Source organism: Staurois parvus, unplaced genomic scaffold, assembly GCF_062004578.1.
Source record: "Staurois parvus isolate SC_StPar_1 unplaced genomic scaffold, SC_StPar_1.0 ptg000696l, whole genome shotgun sequence".
In the NCBI taxonomy this organism is placed as follows: Eukaryota; Metazoa; Chordata; class Amphibia; order Anura; family Ranidae; genus Staurois; species Staurois parvus.
The window spans coordinates 953480-967060 of NW_028318492.1; the positions used below are offsets into that span (position 1 = coordinate 953480).

At 39.5% G+C, this 13581-nt stretch overlaps 1 protein-coding gene across 1 annotated transcript in view; it reads right to left on the bottom strand.

Moving 5' to 3' along the window:
• Positions 1-652: 652 nt before the first annotated feature.
• Positions 653-13581, bottom strand: part of CEP97 (centrosomal protein 97) — a 45206-nt gene continuing 32277 nt past the window's right edge. Inside the window, exon 11 of the mRNA XM_089652907.1 lies at positions 653-7094. Within this exon, the coding sequence (XP_089509033.1) occupies positions 6423-7094 (672 nt within the window). The 3' untranslated portion in view covers positions 653-6422. The remainder of the gene's footprint in view (positions 7095-13581) is intronic.

Genomic DNA, 13581 nt, shown 5'->3' on the forward strand with positions numbered 1-13581 from the left:
GTGTAACATGTCCCCTATGTGATGATTTTTGGTGACAGGTTCTGTTTGAGACATCCAGGGTGGGGCATGGAGAGGCTGGCAATTGCTTCCACTTGACAGGTGAGCCCGCTGCTTGCCTGCAGCAGGGCTAAAGGTAGAAAGAAAAACTACCTGCCCGGTGCCCAGAAATACATATTCCGGGTCTTGGGCAATAGGAATCCAACATCCTTGTCTCCAGCAAGAAGGCCTGAAAGAAGAAAAAATAAAATAAAAAAGGTCCTGTCTGGCTGGAGGAAACATGTGATGGCCTTTTTAAAGTACAGTAATGTGTTTCCTGCTAGGTAGAAGGGGCCTATCCCTTGGGTAGCTGTCCTGGAAAATAAGGGAAAAAAAAAAAAGTTTTGTCTGTAGTTCTAGTTTCTGTAGGAGAAAAAAAAGAGGCTGGGTAATATGCGTCCTCATAATAAAATGGTTATAATTTCCTCCTTAATTAGGTTGATTAAAGTGAGCAAGTTATTATTATTCAAAGCATTTTACTGTTAATCATATAATAGCAAACTAACAGATACTTTTTATGTAGATTTATAACACAAAGTTAGATATTGGTAATTATAAACAAAACTTTATTGCTCAAAATGAAAAAAAAAAAAAAGAAGACATTTCCAGACTAAAATTACGCACTTATAAAATATATAGCTTTATTAAATATGTGCATATAGCTCACACTCGAATTTTTAAAGATACTTTGTATTTTTTATAAAATACCACATTTTAATCAATTGTAAATATTCCCAGTATCCCTAATAAATATTAAGCATAGCAACCAAACATAGTACTTCTATTTACTTGTCACAAACAATGACATATTTAGTATATATATATATATGATATGATCCATACAATGTGCTAGCCATAGCAATGAAAATATTAGAACTGTAATAATGCTGTTTGTAGAACACAAGGTAGAAAACAAAACAAGAAGAAAAGGAAAGGTGCTTACAAAGAAATTCTAATACATTTGTCAAATGCGCAACATTTTGTAACAAGTAACAAGAATATTTTGTTCTTGATTGAAATTTGCTACTATCTGTACAGGGGCTGCTCACAGGCAATCCAATAGCTTGTTTTAAACAAAAGATACAAATTATGGAAATTTAGATTTGATTTCCAGCCAACAATCCACAACAGGATTCCATACATTGTGCGTGTATACAAAAATGTATTTATATATATATATATATATACCTCCCTAAGGGATTTGTAGTTCTATTAAACCATTCTTGTGATTTTTACTCTTTTTAGCCCAGAGCACAGGCAGGTGACACCCCATTTTCCAGGTTACGCTTTCTGCGTAACCTTCCTGCCTTTAGCCAACTCACTTTTGAGATTTAAAGGGTTAGTTCACCTTTACTCAAAAGCTGCTTATGCAGATAATGGGTGTCTGTAAAGAACAAGCTGTGTGGCTTTAACTTAAGTTGAATAATGTCTTTGCTACAGATGTAGGCCATTTACTTCCCTCTGGAACCTGACTAGAATACTCCCAGGTTGTTGATAAGTGAGGCATAGTAGTCACTGCTCACCTCCGTCATCACAAGAGTGAGCTCTCAAATGCTGATCTCAGAGCTACTGCATCAGAACAGAAAAAAAAAAAAAAAGCATATAAGGGTGTTTGGATAAGGGAACGCACTCACTTCTGTGATGGAGGAGGTGAGCAGTAATGACTAGGCCTCACTTAGTAACATCCTAGGAGTATTCCAGTCAGGCTTCAGGAGGTATGTAAATGACCCACACCTAAAGCAAGGGTATTATTGAACTTTAGTCAGAGATGCATATGTTTTTATCTACGAACACCTCTTACCTGCACAAGCTGGGTTTTTTTTTTTGTAAACTGGTACTAACCCTTTAAATGAATCACATCTGCTAACTCATAGCCCAGTTACCAGGTAGGTGACACAGGAAGCCTTTAGGTGCAGTCACTATGCTGATTATACTTTGTGTTGTGTGACTTTCAAGACTGGCTAAATAGAACTATAAATTCTTTGGCAGTTAAAACAATGTATGTATATGCAGATCAACTTTGTGTTCAGCTTTTTCATGGAGTTTTGATTTACAATAAAATCCTGTATACAGTCGTGTACTGAACACTGAGTGAAAATATGGTATGTGTGGACTGGTTACTAATATTACTTATTTGCCTTGTGAAAATTATCAGCTCTGCTAAAGCAGCTCATAGATCATGCAATTTTCTTCTTTCCTTCCACTACAGGTGGAAGGAAAAAAAATGCACTCGATTCCCCCATCAACACTGAAACCCTGTTGCAGCCCTATTGTGTTCTGCCCGCTGGGAGCTTACCTTGCTGGCAGAACACAATGATTACTGCTAGCGGCTATAGCTGCCGGCAGTAATTGCATGTAAAAAATCCAACAGGCTGGTTGTACCCAAGTCAATTGACTAGGGTACAACCAGCCTGCTCATAGATGGAAGGAATCTTAGTTGGTCCCTGTTGAACCAGCTGAGATTCGATTCATCTATGGCCAGATTTACTCTCAAGAGTTAGTAATTTGATTACTGCTAGCCAGCCTTTGATTTAAGGGCTGATTGGGGGTTTAGAAGACCATGCAGGTCTTTGGTTAACAAACAATTTATTACGGTTGCATTTTAAAGCCAAACTCCAGCCCAAACTTTGTATTTTAGCTTTGGACAGAGGGTAGGTGTTAGAAACTTGTTTTGTTACTCTCCTGTCTGTTCTTATTTCTTTTCTTTCTTTAAAGAAGGCAAGGGTGAAGTACACTCAGTCTAGCAACAGACAGCAGATGTTCTAACTATCCCCAATGTGATCAGAAATTTAAACAAGTTTGGGCCAAGTTTGTGCTTTTCAAATAAACAATACCATCCTATAAAATTGCTATCTACTAAATGTAATATTTGTGTCGACTCATGCTGGCCACTATAGCCAAATAAAAAAGTGACAAATGGATTTTTGTGTTTAGAAATTGTAGATAAATTCAAGCTTTTTCAATAAACACTTGGCACTAAAACAGACTTACGGTTTATCTGCATGACCTTTCAAATGTTGTGATTAAGCATGGTGCATCGCTATACTATATAAAAACTATTAGACGCCCATGCATGTATCTTATCTACATACGTTACATGAACTAGGGTTATGGAAAACTATTGAAGGCATTCACAAATAAACTAAAGTGTTTTATATATATTCAAAATTCATTAAACCACTTTTTAATTCAGCTATTTTCATGACCTGAAATTTGTGTTTATTCTGAACTGCTATATGCCAGGTTAATGCTGAAATCTGGCTTGTAGTTGGAGTGCTGCTGAAGGGTGAGAAGTGGTGGAAGTTAGAGGAGCTTAGAAAAAGGAATACACTGTGGGAATTATCCGTGGTAAGATGCTTTACATTTATCCAAGGCTGAAGGTGTAACAGCGGCACAGAGTCTGCAGAAGTGCAAGCTTTGAAAAGTGCAGTCACCCTTCATATTATTCAGTCAAGCAGCAAGAATATGAGCATCACTTTACATTTGTTTGGTAGGTTAAAGAAATCCCATGTTTTGATTTTGGTACTTAATAGTTTGGCGGGAATTGGCATTTAGCTAGGAATACTTTTTGGAAAGTTTTCCTTCTGTTCCCAGATAAAGATTATTATAGAGTAAGATACATTTCAAGGCTGGTACAACCTACTGTTTTACATATCTTATGGGCATTTCATTGTGGGACAAGTTTTACTTGTCTGAAATGCGAGTCTAAGCAGCCACTCTTTAAAAAAATGCATTAATACCAATTCAATATTGCCCATTCCAAAGTGTAAAATATTCAGTACTGAAAACCAATGATACCGGTGGAAATGCAGAAAACATTAGGCCTTATTTGATTAGGACTTCTTCTTAAAAGTTAGGAAGCATATGGAAAGCAGCAGCCTTCCATATTTCCAGATCTGCCCAAATGGTGAGCTGTTATTATTATGCAAAGCTTCAACATATCCTGTTAGTTTCCAGATTCCTATGGGCAATGAGGCAGCCCACCATAGTGATGTGCTAATATTGTGGGGGAAGGAGACAGCAAGTCTTGCTACTATCCTGAACTTTTCTTCTCTTTTGATATGAAGGATGCCCAGAGTGCTGCACAGCCTTTTCTTCAAAACAGCCCTGGCCCTCTACTTGCCATTGGATGAATAGTCATATATGGAATAAATGTGGACCATGGAGAGTATGCATGGCCAGGACAATTAAAATAAAAAATAATTAAAGAACCCCTGAAATACCTGTTTGTAGGAAATTTTGCTTACGAGTTCCATGGTGGTCAGTCACAGCTGAAAATGGTTTGTTATCCCACTCATCAGTGATCACCATTGTTATAGGACCCCAAAGCAAACATCAGCGATTCTCTTAGAGTATTCACTAAGGCTGCAGGAGGGGTGGGGGGACCTTTCGTTTAATTTAAAAAGCTTATCAATTGCACAATAAAGAAGGATGACACCCATTTCCTTAAATTGTAACTAAAGACAAAACGTTTTTTCAGTTGGAATAGAGTAAGGAAGGGTTATAAACCCTTGTCTTTTTTTTTTTTTTCCATCTGTGTCCCATTGGGGGTGATTTTCCTTCCCTTCCTCTCCCATTGCCAGAACAGGAAGTGAGAGGAAATCCCTCTAAAGTGAAGGAATACCAGTGGGTTACAAGAACTAGTGCCCACATTGGAATATGAGTGTTCTGATATGGGCAGCAGTTGGCAATGCTTAGCACTTCCGCCTGGCAGCATTAAGGTGGCTGGTTCAAATCCCAACCACGGCACCACCTGCCTGGAGTTTGCATGTTCTCCCTTTGCCTGCCTGGGCTTCCTCCCACACTCCAAAAACATGCTGGTAGTTTAATTGGATCCTGTCTAAATTGTCCCTATTATGTGTATGTAGGAATGTGAGTTAGGGTCCTTAGATTGTATGCTCCCTGAGGGTTAGGGACTGATGTGAATTTAATATATATATATATATATATATATATATATATATTTAAAGAGCTGCAGAAATTGATGTATGAGTAACTGTAATAAATAAAGCCAAAATTTAGGATATGCTTTTACTATCACTTTTGAAAACAGTGACAGTGACAGGGTGAATCTCCCTATTGCGGCACAGACAGCAATAAAAACCTGACCGGTGTTCTAATCCCTCTCTACTCTCTCCAAAACGAACACGCTTGCCAATTTGCTGTTTTGAGCCTCTGTGAAAGCAGCTAAGCTAAAGTATCTAGTTCAGTTCAGCCCTTTTGGCACAGCAAAGCTCCAGCTGCTTTTACAATGATATAGAACAGTTCATTGATTGATAATCACTACTTAGCTCAGTGGCCCCCAGTGTGTTCTTGAAAGAGAAAAACTCTTAAATATTAAAAATGGTAGTGAAGACATCTTCTATTAATTATTGAAATGGATTATTCTAGATTTCCTGTTAAAATACAGCTTCCTATCACCATGACCTTTTAAAAGCTGAACTCCAGGCAGATATAAAAGGCACGCATAATGCAGCTGTATAATCATTAACATAAAATGACATGCATTTTTAAATACAAGCAGTCTAGGTACATGTAGGCACCTAAATCTGACTTGGTATCAGCCTCTGAGCTCAGAAAGGGGGAGACAGAAGCAGCACAAGAATCCAAATAAGTGTGCTGCAGTGGAAGGAGCATTCTAATCAGAGGAGAGAGCAGAGCCAGAGAAAAGCTCATCAGTTTGCTGCTTCTTCTTTTGCTATCCAGTCAGGGCCAAGACCTGTAAGGGAAAGTGAACCTGCAGCAAAGAGAAAATCAGGCCTACTACACAGATCTTCACTGTGGAGCAAACAGATATAGATGTATATCCATCTAGATGGATAGAAATACAAATCCTTTGGCAGATAAAACAGCTCCTATGTGTGTTTTTTATTTTTGACTCATTTGTTTGTCACAGAATTCAGTTTTAAATTTCAATTATTGCTGTACAATTTTGGCAACCAATTTGTGTGCAGATGTATCCATGACATTGCAGCCTCTCAATTACCTAGTGACATCCCTACAGCATAAAGCCCCAAATTTTGCACGCTGAAGCAAGGTTACAAGCTCACACAAATCACATTCGGCCCACAAATGGATATGTTCATTGTGTTTGTGGGGCCCACCATAAGACACTTCATGCAAGAGATTTGTATTGTAAGTTGGTGCAACACTTCAATTTGATGATGGAATTCTCCATGTGCAAGGAAAAACAAAGCTGCTTTTCCACCTAATGACAGTGTAAACATCAATGGTCCATTTCACAGAAAGGAACACTCTATTCAGGCAAAGTGCATAATAGCAGTGATAAATGTATATTTATCTCCAACCTTACCACAATAGAGGCAATTTACTGATTACATCATGGAGCGTATGAAGGGAAGAATGCAACAAAATTGCATTCTTCGTTAGGGTGTCAAGTCTCCTTGTGGCTCATGTATGAAAATATTGGATGGCTTTTGAAAGCTTTGTTCTTTATCTGATGACTGAAAAGTATCATCATGGATCTGAAGGATGTCTGCCTTGATATCTTCACACACATCAGAGATGCTGCTAACATGGAAGTCAGAGCTGAATGAACTGTTGGTGATTTCAGGTTTACTTTCTTCAGCTACATCACTGTGACTCATGTTATCTGTTTGCTCCAATTCTTCTACCTTGTCCAAATACTGCTGCAGAAGACTGCTATCTTGTTCACTGCTGGAGGTATCCTTGCTGGTTTCACTGTGCACTTCAACAGCCGTATCTTGGTCAACTGGGCAATGGGGTTCTTGCTGATGGTAATGTCTCACTGTCTCCAGGGAGTGCTCAGAAGATACACTGCCCTCAGTTGAACTCTTTTCAGAACTACCTTTTTCCTGATGAACGTCATGCTCTACATTAATGGAATGAAAACCAGAGTCTGGGATGTCAGGGGAGGTTTTTCGATTAACCTTTTCAGGAAGCGTTGCAGCAGAATCTGTATGATGTCCTAGGACTTCAAATGAGCAGTCTTGGACACTGGACAATGGTTTCTCAAACATGCCGATGTGCTCAATCTTAGCATTTACTTCATTTTGCCATTCTTTAAGGGACCGGACCTGAAAATGAGAAATAATCATGTCTTAATACAGAAGGTCAATCAAGACTGAAATACATTTCTGTAATATGCAAAGGTTAAAATTCTTGCTGTTAAAGGAAAGAGCGCAGTTTCACACTGCTGCCATGTGATTTATCGCAGCACAGTGTACCTATATTTTTAGTGTAGGTTACTTGTGGTTTCCCATAGTCTTAGATTGCATGTTTTTGGTGCATCTTTTGAACCTGCACCAAAGGTGCAGCATGCAGAACTTTTGGTGTGCTTTCAGAAAACATACCAAAAAAATCTATTAGAAGTCTATAGGAAATTTGAGTGCACTGCGGCCAAACCTTGGCGCGACAGTATGAAATCATCATGAAGAAAAATATTTGTTTGCATAACCAATGAAACACTGACACTGATCTGCTTTAAAATAGGCACTGCACAAAAGGAAACAAAATCCACAAAAAGGTGTTAAATATTTTGTTTCCTTACACATTTATGTGCTATTGTGAGCTTTATTTGATCAAGTAGACCCAAACTAAAAAAGAACATTTGCTACTTACAGAGAATATCTAGAATTGTTAATTGTACCCTGAAAAATGTACCCTTTGTCTGGAATTCCTGAAAAATAACAGTGCACTTCCTGGCATGTGAGTGTATCTAGGAACTCCTGTGCCAGGGGTCTTAGAGCTGTAAACAGCATACAGGGCTCAACATAAATAAGTACACCCCTTTTGAAAAGTAAGATTTTAATCAATCAATCTCAATGAACACAAGAACAATTTCCAAAATGTTTACAAAACTGGAGTTTTATAGAACACTTGTTTAGCTCATTACATGAAAGTAAGGTTAATAATATAACATAGATTACAAAATATTCTGTTTTACTCAAATTAGTTGATGCAAAAATGAATACAACCCACAACAAAAACTACTACAACTAGTATTTTGTATGACCTTCATGATTTGTAAGGACAGCACCAAGTCTTCTAGTCATGGAATGAACAAGTTGGTGACATATTGCAACATCGATCTTTTTCCATTCAAGAACAACCTCTTTTAGAGCCTGGATGCTGGATGGAGAGTGATGCTCAACTTGTCTCTTCAGAATTCCCCATAGGTGTTCGATTGGGTTCAGATCAGGAGACATACTTGGCCACTGAATCACTTTCACCCTGTTCTTCTTCAGAAATGCAACAGTGGCCTTAAATGTGTGTTTTGGATCATTGTCATGGTGGAAAAGTGCACGATGACCAAGGGCATGGAGTAATGGTAGCAGCTTCTCTTTCAATATACATCTGTGAATTCATGGTACCATCAATGAAATGTAGCTCCCCGACACCAGCAGTACTCATCCAGCCCCACATTAGGACACCATGTTTCACTGTAGGCACCATGCATTCTTCTTTGTACTACTCACCTTTGCAACACCATACAGCTTTGAAGCCATCAGTTTCAAAACCATTTATCTTGGCCTCGTCACTCCAGAGTACAGAGTCCCAGTAGTCATCTTCTTTTTCAGCATGGACCCTGGCAAATTCTAGGTGGGCTTTTTTTTTTTTTCTTTTTGCACAGGCTATAGAAGAGGCTTTCTACGTGGACAACACCCATACATGCCATTCCTCTGTAGTGTACGCTGTATTGTGTCATGAGAAACAATCACCCCAATTTGGCTTTCTACGTCTTTAGCTAACTGCAATGAACTTGCATAGCGATTTCCTTCAACCCTTCGCGATGCTCCTGTCGAGGTGTTTACTATCATGGCGGCCTGGACATCTCTGTAAGATAGTTGCAGTTCCATCTTCGTATCACTTTTGCTACAGTATTCTGACTGCTAAGTAAAGCTTTGCTGATCTTCTTGTAGCCTTCACCATTCTTGTGTAAATAAATTATTTTCTTTCTCAGGCCTTGTGACATTTCTCTTCTATGTGGTCCATTGCTGACAGCATGAAATGGGAAGGGTTTTTCTTTGTTAAGTAACGCCCTTTTATAATCAACTGTCTACAGGACACCTGTTTAATGAATAATTAGACTCTCCTTGAATTCTTGTGAGTCCTTCCTGGAATGGGGCCCATCCCCCACTTTACAGTTGGCACAATGCAGTCAGGCAAGTACCGTTCTCCTGGCAACCACCAAACCCAGACATGTCCATCGGATTGCCAGACAGAAAAGCGTAATTGTTCACTCCAGAGAACACATCTCCACTGCTCTAGAGTCCAGTGGCGGGGTGCTTTACACCACTGCATCCAATGCTTTGCATTGCACTTGGTGATGTAAGGCTTGGATGCAGCTGCTCGGCCATGGAAACCCATTCCATGAAGATCTCTATGCACTGTTGTTGTGCTAATCTGAAGGCCACACACAGTTTGGAGGTCTTTAGCCATTGACTCTGCAGCCAGTTGGCAACTTTGGCACACTGTGCGCTTCAGCATGCACTGACCCTGCTCTGTCATTCTACGTGGCCTACCACTTCGTGGCTGAGTTGATGTAGTTCCCAGTTGCTTCCACTTTGTTATAATATCACTAACAGTTGAATATTCCACTAATGTGGAATATTTAGTAGAAAGGAAATTTCACGGATGGACTTATTGCACAGATGGCAACCTATCACCATGCTTGACTTCACTGAGCTCCCGAGAGTTTCTTTCACAAATGTTTGTAGACGCAGTCTGTATGTCTAGGTACTTGATTTTATATAGTGTTTTGTATTCCTTACTGTAGCACAAATCTGCTATAACATGTTATTTTTCATCTTATGCAGCACTTAGCACTAAGAAAATAATATGTTGAAGTCTTGAAATCTTTTTCACCCCACTACATCTTCCTTCAATCAGAGCAATGTATGCTAACTGATCTGTTATATGACCAAATGTCTACATCCAGAGTGGCATATGCAAGAGATAGAGAGTGATCAAACTATATGGATCATGTCATAAAGTATATGGATGCTCAGCCATGGACTTCTAGCACATATTTAGCATTCTTAAAAAAAAGCCTTAAAAGGAACCTTTCAGAGTGGAAGTATGGAAGCTCACTTATTTTTGAAATTGCAAGTTTCAGGACAGTCATCCTTATTCTTTCTTCACTTCTAAGTTAGTTGCTGGTCTGTATTACCTATCATGGTTGTCATTTGTTCTGAGCCACTGGCCTACCAATCAGCAAAGAATGAATAAGCCTAGGAGCTTGGAGCAAGCATTCTCAAATTAAAATAAAATATTTTTGTCTTGACTCTTTAACAGTGAAAATCTCTAAACTAAGCGGTTTTCATTTTAATAATATAATACAACCATGTGTAAAGATTTATCAGAAACCTTGCATTGTACTAATGTGGTAACACATTGCCACACAGTGGTGTAATTAGGGTACTACCTGCAATATTGTACACTGGGCTCTCACAAATTTGTGTCATTTGTTACAGCCTCCTCTGGCTTTATAACATTATAGGTAGTTCAGTTTTTATCAGTTTGTTTAGGTTTATCAAAATAGTCCATCAAACATAACTGAATAAAAAAAAAAACGCAAACATGTTTTTATATCAAAGGAGGTCAGAGGTTATGTAGCTATGGGGTGGAGAGGCTGCAGGGTGGAGCGGAGGACCAGGTAAGTAAACCTTTTTTCACCCCCTAGATCTAAACGAGCAATTAACCCTTGGAGTGCAGGCATGGCCCCACTGCAAGGGATAATTTTTTTAGCTGCCCAGAATTAGACTTTAAAGCCCAACTTCACCTAATGCTGCGTACAAAGTTTTTTTTTTGTTCAACCCAGTTGTTCTGACCAAAAAAAAAAAAACAACAAAAAACATAGATTGCCATACTAATAAATCCAATATTAGTGCGGCAATCTCCCCGCTGAGCTATTGTGTTCTGACAGAGAGAAATAACTTGCTTCCTCCTCCTCCCTGTTTGACCTTCAGGGAAGAATTCATTATTATTTATAGGACTGTTTTTTGGTGCACAGATGCACCAGAAAAGACATTCAAGATATTCACTTTTATCAATGGAAACTATTGCCACTTGCAACTTCTGCAACAAATGCAGAGAGCCCATTCACACTGGCAGGAGAGTTTATGGTACACAACACATTTCCACTGGCTTTCTTTGTGGATGCGCACCGCAATTCAACTCTATGCAATGCTTTTTACAATGCACTGTGGTGGTATGCGGTGTTGTGCATTGTGCTGCATAAAAATGCAGACCTGTCACTGTTTATTGCAGTTCCTCACAGAGCCCACATTCCAATTCACAGCTTATTATAAAGCCTTATTATGGCGGTGTGACACCACTGTGATATGCAGAGAAAAGATAAACTGTGATAATGCTAGCATTATCATGGTTTATTAAATTTGCACCCAAGTTGAGCAAAAGTGGCAGTTAAAGGATTTAGACAAACCATTTAACACTGTCAGTGGTGCTTACAGTGGTCAGCTTTTATTTATATTGGTAAAATCTTTAATCCAAAAGGAAAACAAAATGTTGCTGTAACTGCTTAAAGTGGAGTTCCACTCACCCTGTCAAAAAAAAATAAAGTCAGCAGCTACAAAAACTGTAGCTGCTAACTTTTAAATAACAGCCACTTACCTGTCCCTCGATACCGTGGTGTGTCCCCTGCAGCCCGTTTCACTGGCCGTCCTGTATTCCAGGAGGCCGGCATCTTCAGTGTGGGCACCTGGCTGTGACAGCTTACGGCTTCAGAGCCCGGTACCCACTGCGCATGCACAAGTAGCGCTGTGCTTCATGAATGGTCCTGTAGTCTTCTGGGACCTGTCACGTGTCCCAAAAGACTACAGGGAGGGAGGACACCTTCCGCTTCCGGTCATCTAGGCGATCAGACTGGAAGTGGGAGCGGGTACCTGTCAAATTCAGGTACCCACCCCCCAAAGGTGCCAATCCTTAATGGGGAGTGTGGGAGCAGTCCTTAAAGCAAAACTTCCCCTTTTGGGTGTGTTCCGCTTTAAAAAGTGTTTACACTAACAGTTGGGGGGTGGTGAAACTATGGGATTGAGCTGTGTTAGTACTGCCCCTCAACTGCTCCCCCTTTAGCTGGAAAGGCATTAGCCAGGGGTGTACACTTGTTGTGGACATAATGCTCTGTGTAGCAGCAGGAATTATACTCCCGTTGCATTCGGTGGGCATTACCACCCCTCAAATACAACCTATTCAAGTGAAAGGGGCCGCTCCACAACCACACACAAAGTTGCAGCGCAGTAGTGCGGCATTTAGGGAGTTAAGTCAGGCAGTGATGAGGCATTGTATTGCACTATATCCAAGCTTGGATCGATCTTCAGAGAGAAATGCAAGTGTAAACAAGGCCTTAGGCTTACATTTGTTAGTTGCTTATATAAAGTTCATCTAAATCTACCAGTGCACTACCCTTTCCACAGCTTGACAATGCTGCTGTCCAAGGATGGCTAGGTTGCTCCTCCACAGAAAGCAGCCACCCCAAGGTGGAAGAGGGAGTGTTACTGGTAGGATGACCAGGTGAAAAAAGAATAAAAGCCTTAAAAAAGAAAACATATGCAACCACCACATCTAAGGATTAGTAAAGCTACAATATATAATAGGATGGTTGTTTCAGAACAGTGACTTAGGGCCTATTCACACCAGATGCAGTTGGCTGCATTTTTGAATGCATTCCCACTGCATGGACTGTCAAAAATAAATGTTAGCTAATGAGTATAGTACATACCATTGTACTGCAGTGCAGTGAAAAAAAAAAAAAAGTACAGCAAGCTGCACATTTTTACGGCACAAACACATATACAGTAAACACACATGCAGAAATGCATGAAAAACACACAGTTTCTGGTGTCTTACTAACTAGCGAAGGAAAGAGAAGGATAACTGTACTGGACTTTTTGCAGTACTTCCTTTTGTAGTACTTTTTGCACATTACAAAACAAAGCTCACTATCATATTTCTACCCTGACTGGTCAACTTTAAAAGACACAGCTGACTCAGTCTGCTACACAATTTACAAAATTCAAGGCCAAATGGAGTGGTTGCTGGGTAATGAAGAATATGTAGCAGTCTTGTTTTTCTTAAGAACTCTGGAGATCAGATTTGTCACCAGAATTCCAAGGTCTGTCTGCATACTGTTGCCAATATAAGGCCAATATCTGCTTCTCACTCCTCCAATGGATTCTTCATGTTATATGCATTATATGTGCAGGAATTAGGAAATCAAGCTGCATTGAAGACATTATTCTCATCTTTTGTGAGAGATGTGAATGCAGACATTCGATGCTATCAATTTTCCACAGAGATCCAAGAAGACAGTGGGTAATTCAAATGTAATATAGTGGGTGCAGACTGTAACCTGTTGAAGCCATGCAATGAAAGCATGCTGTTGATTTGCCACCAATTACACGGATTCTAAAGCCTTGAAACGGTGTCAACTATTTAATTTCTGAAAACTTCATAGTATGCATACTTTATAGAAATAAAAAAAAATGAAGGGAAGTGTATAGTTAGGACTCTTTCACACAGGACAGACTTACATTTTACGCT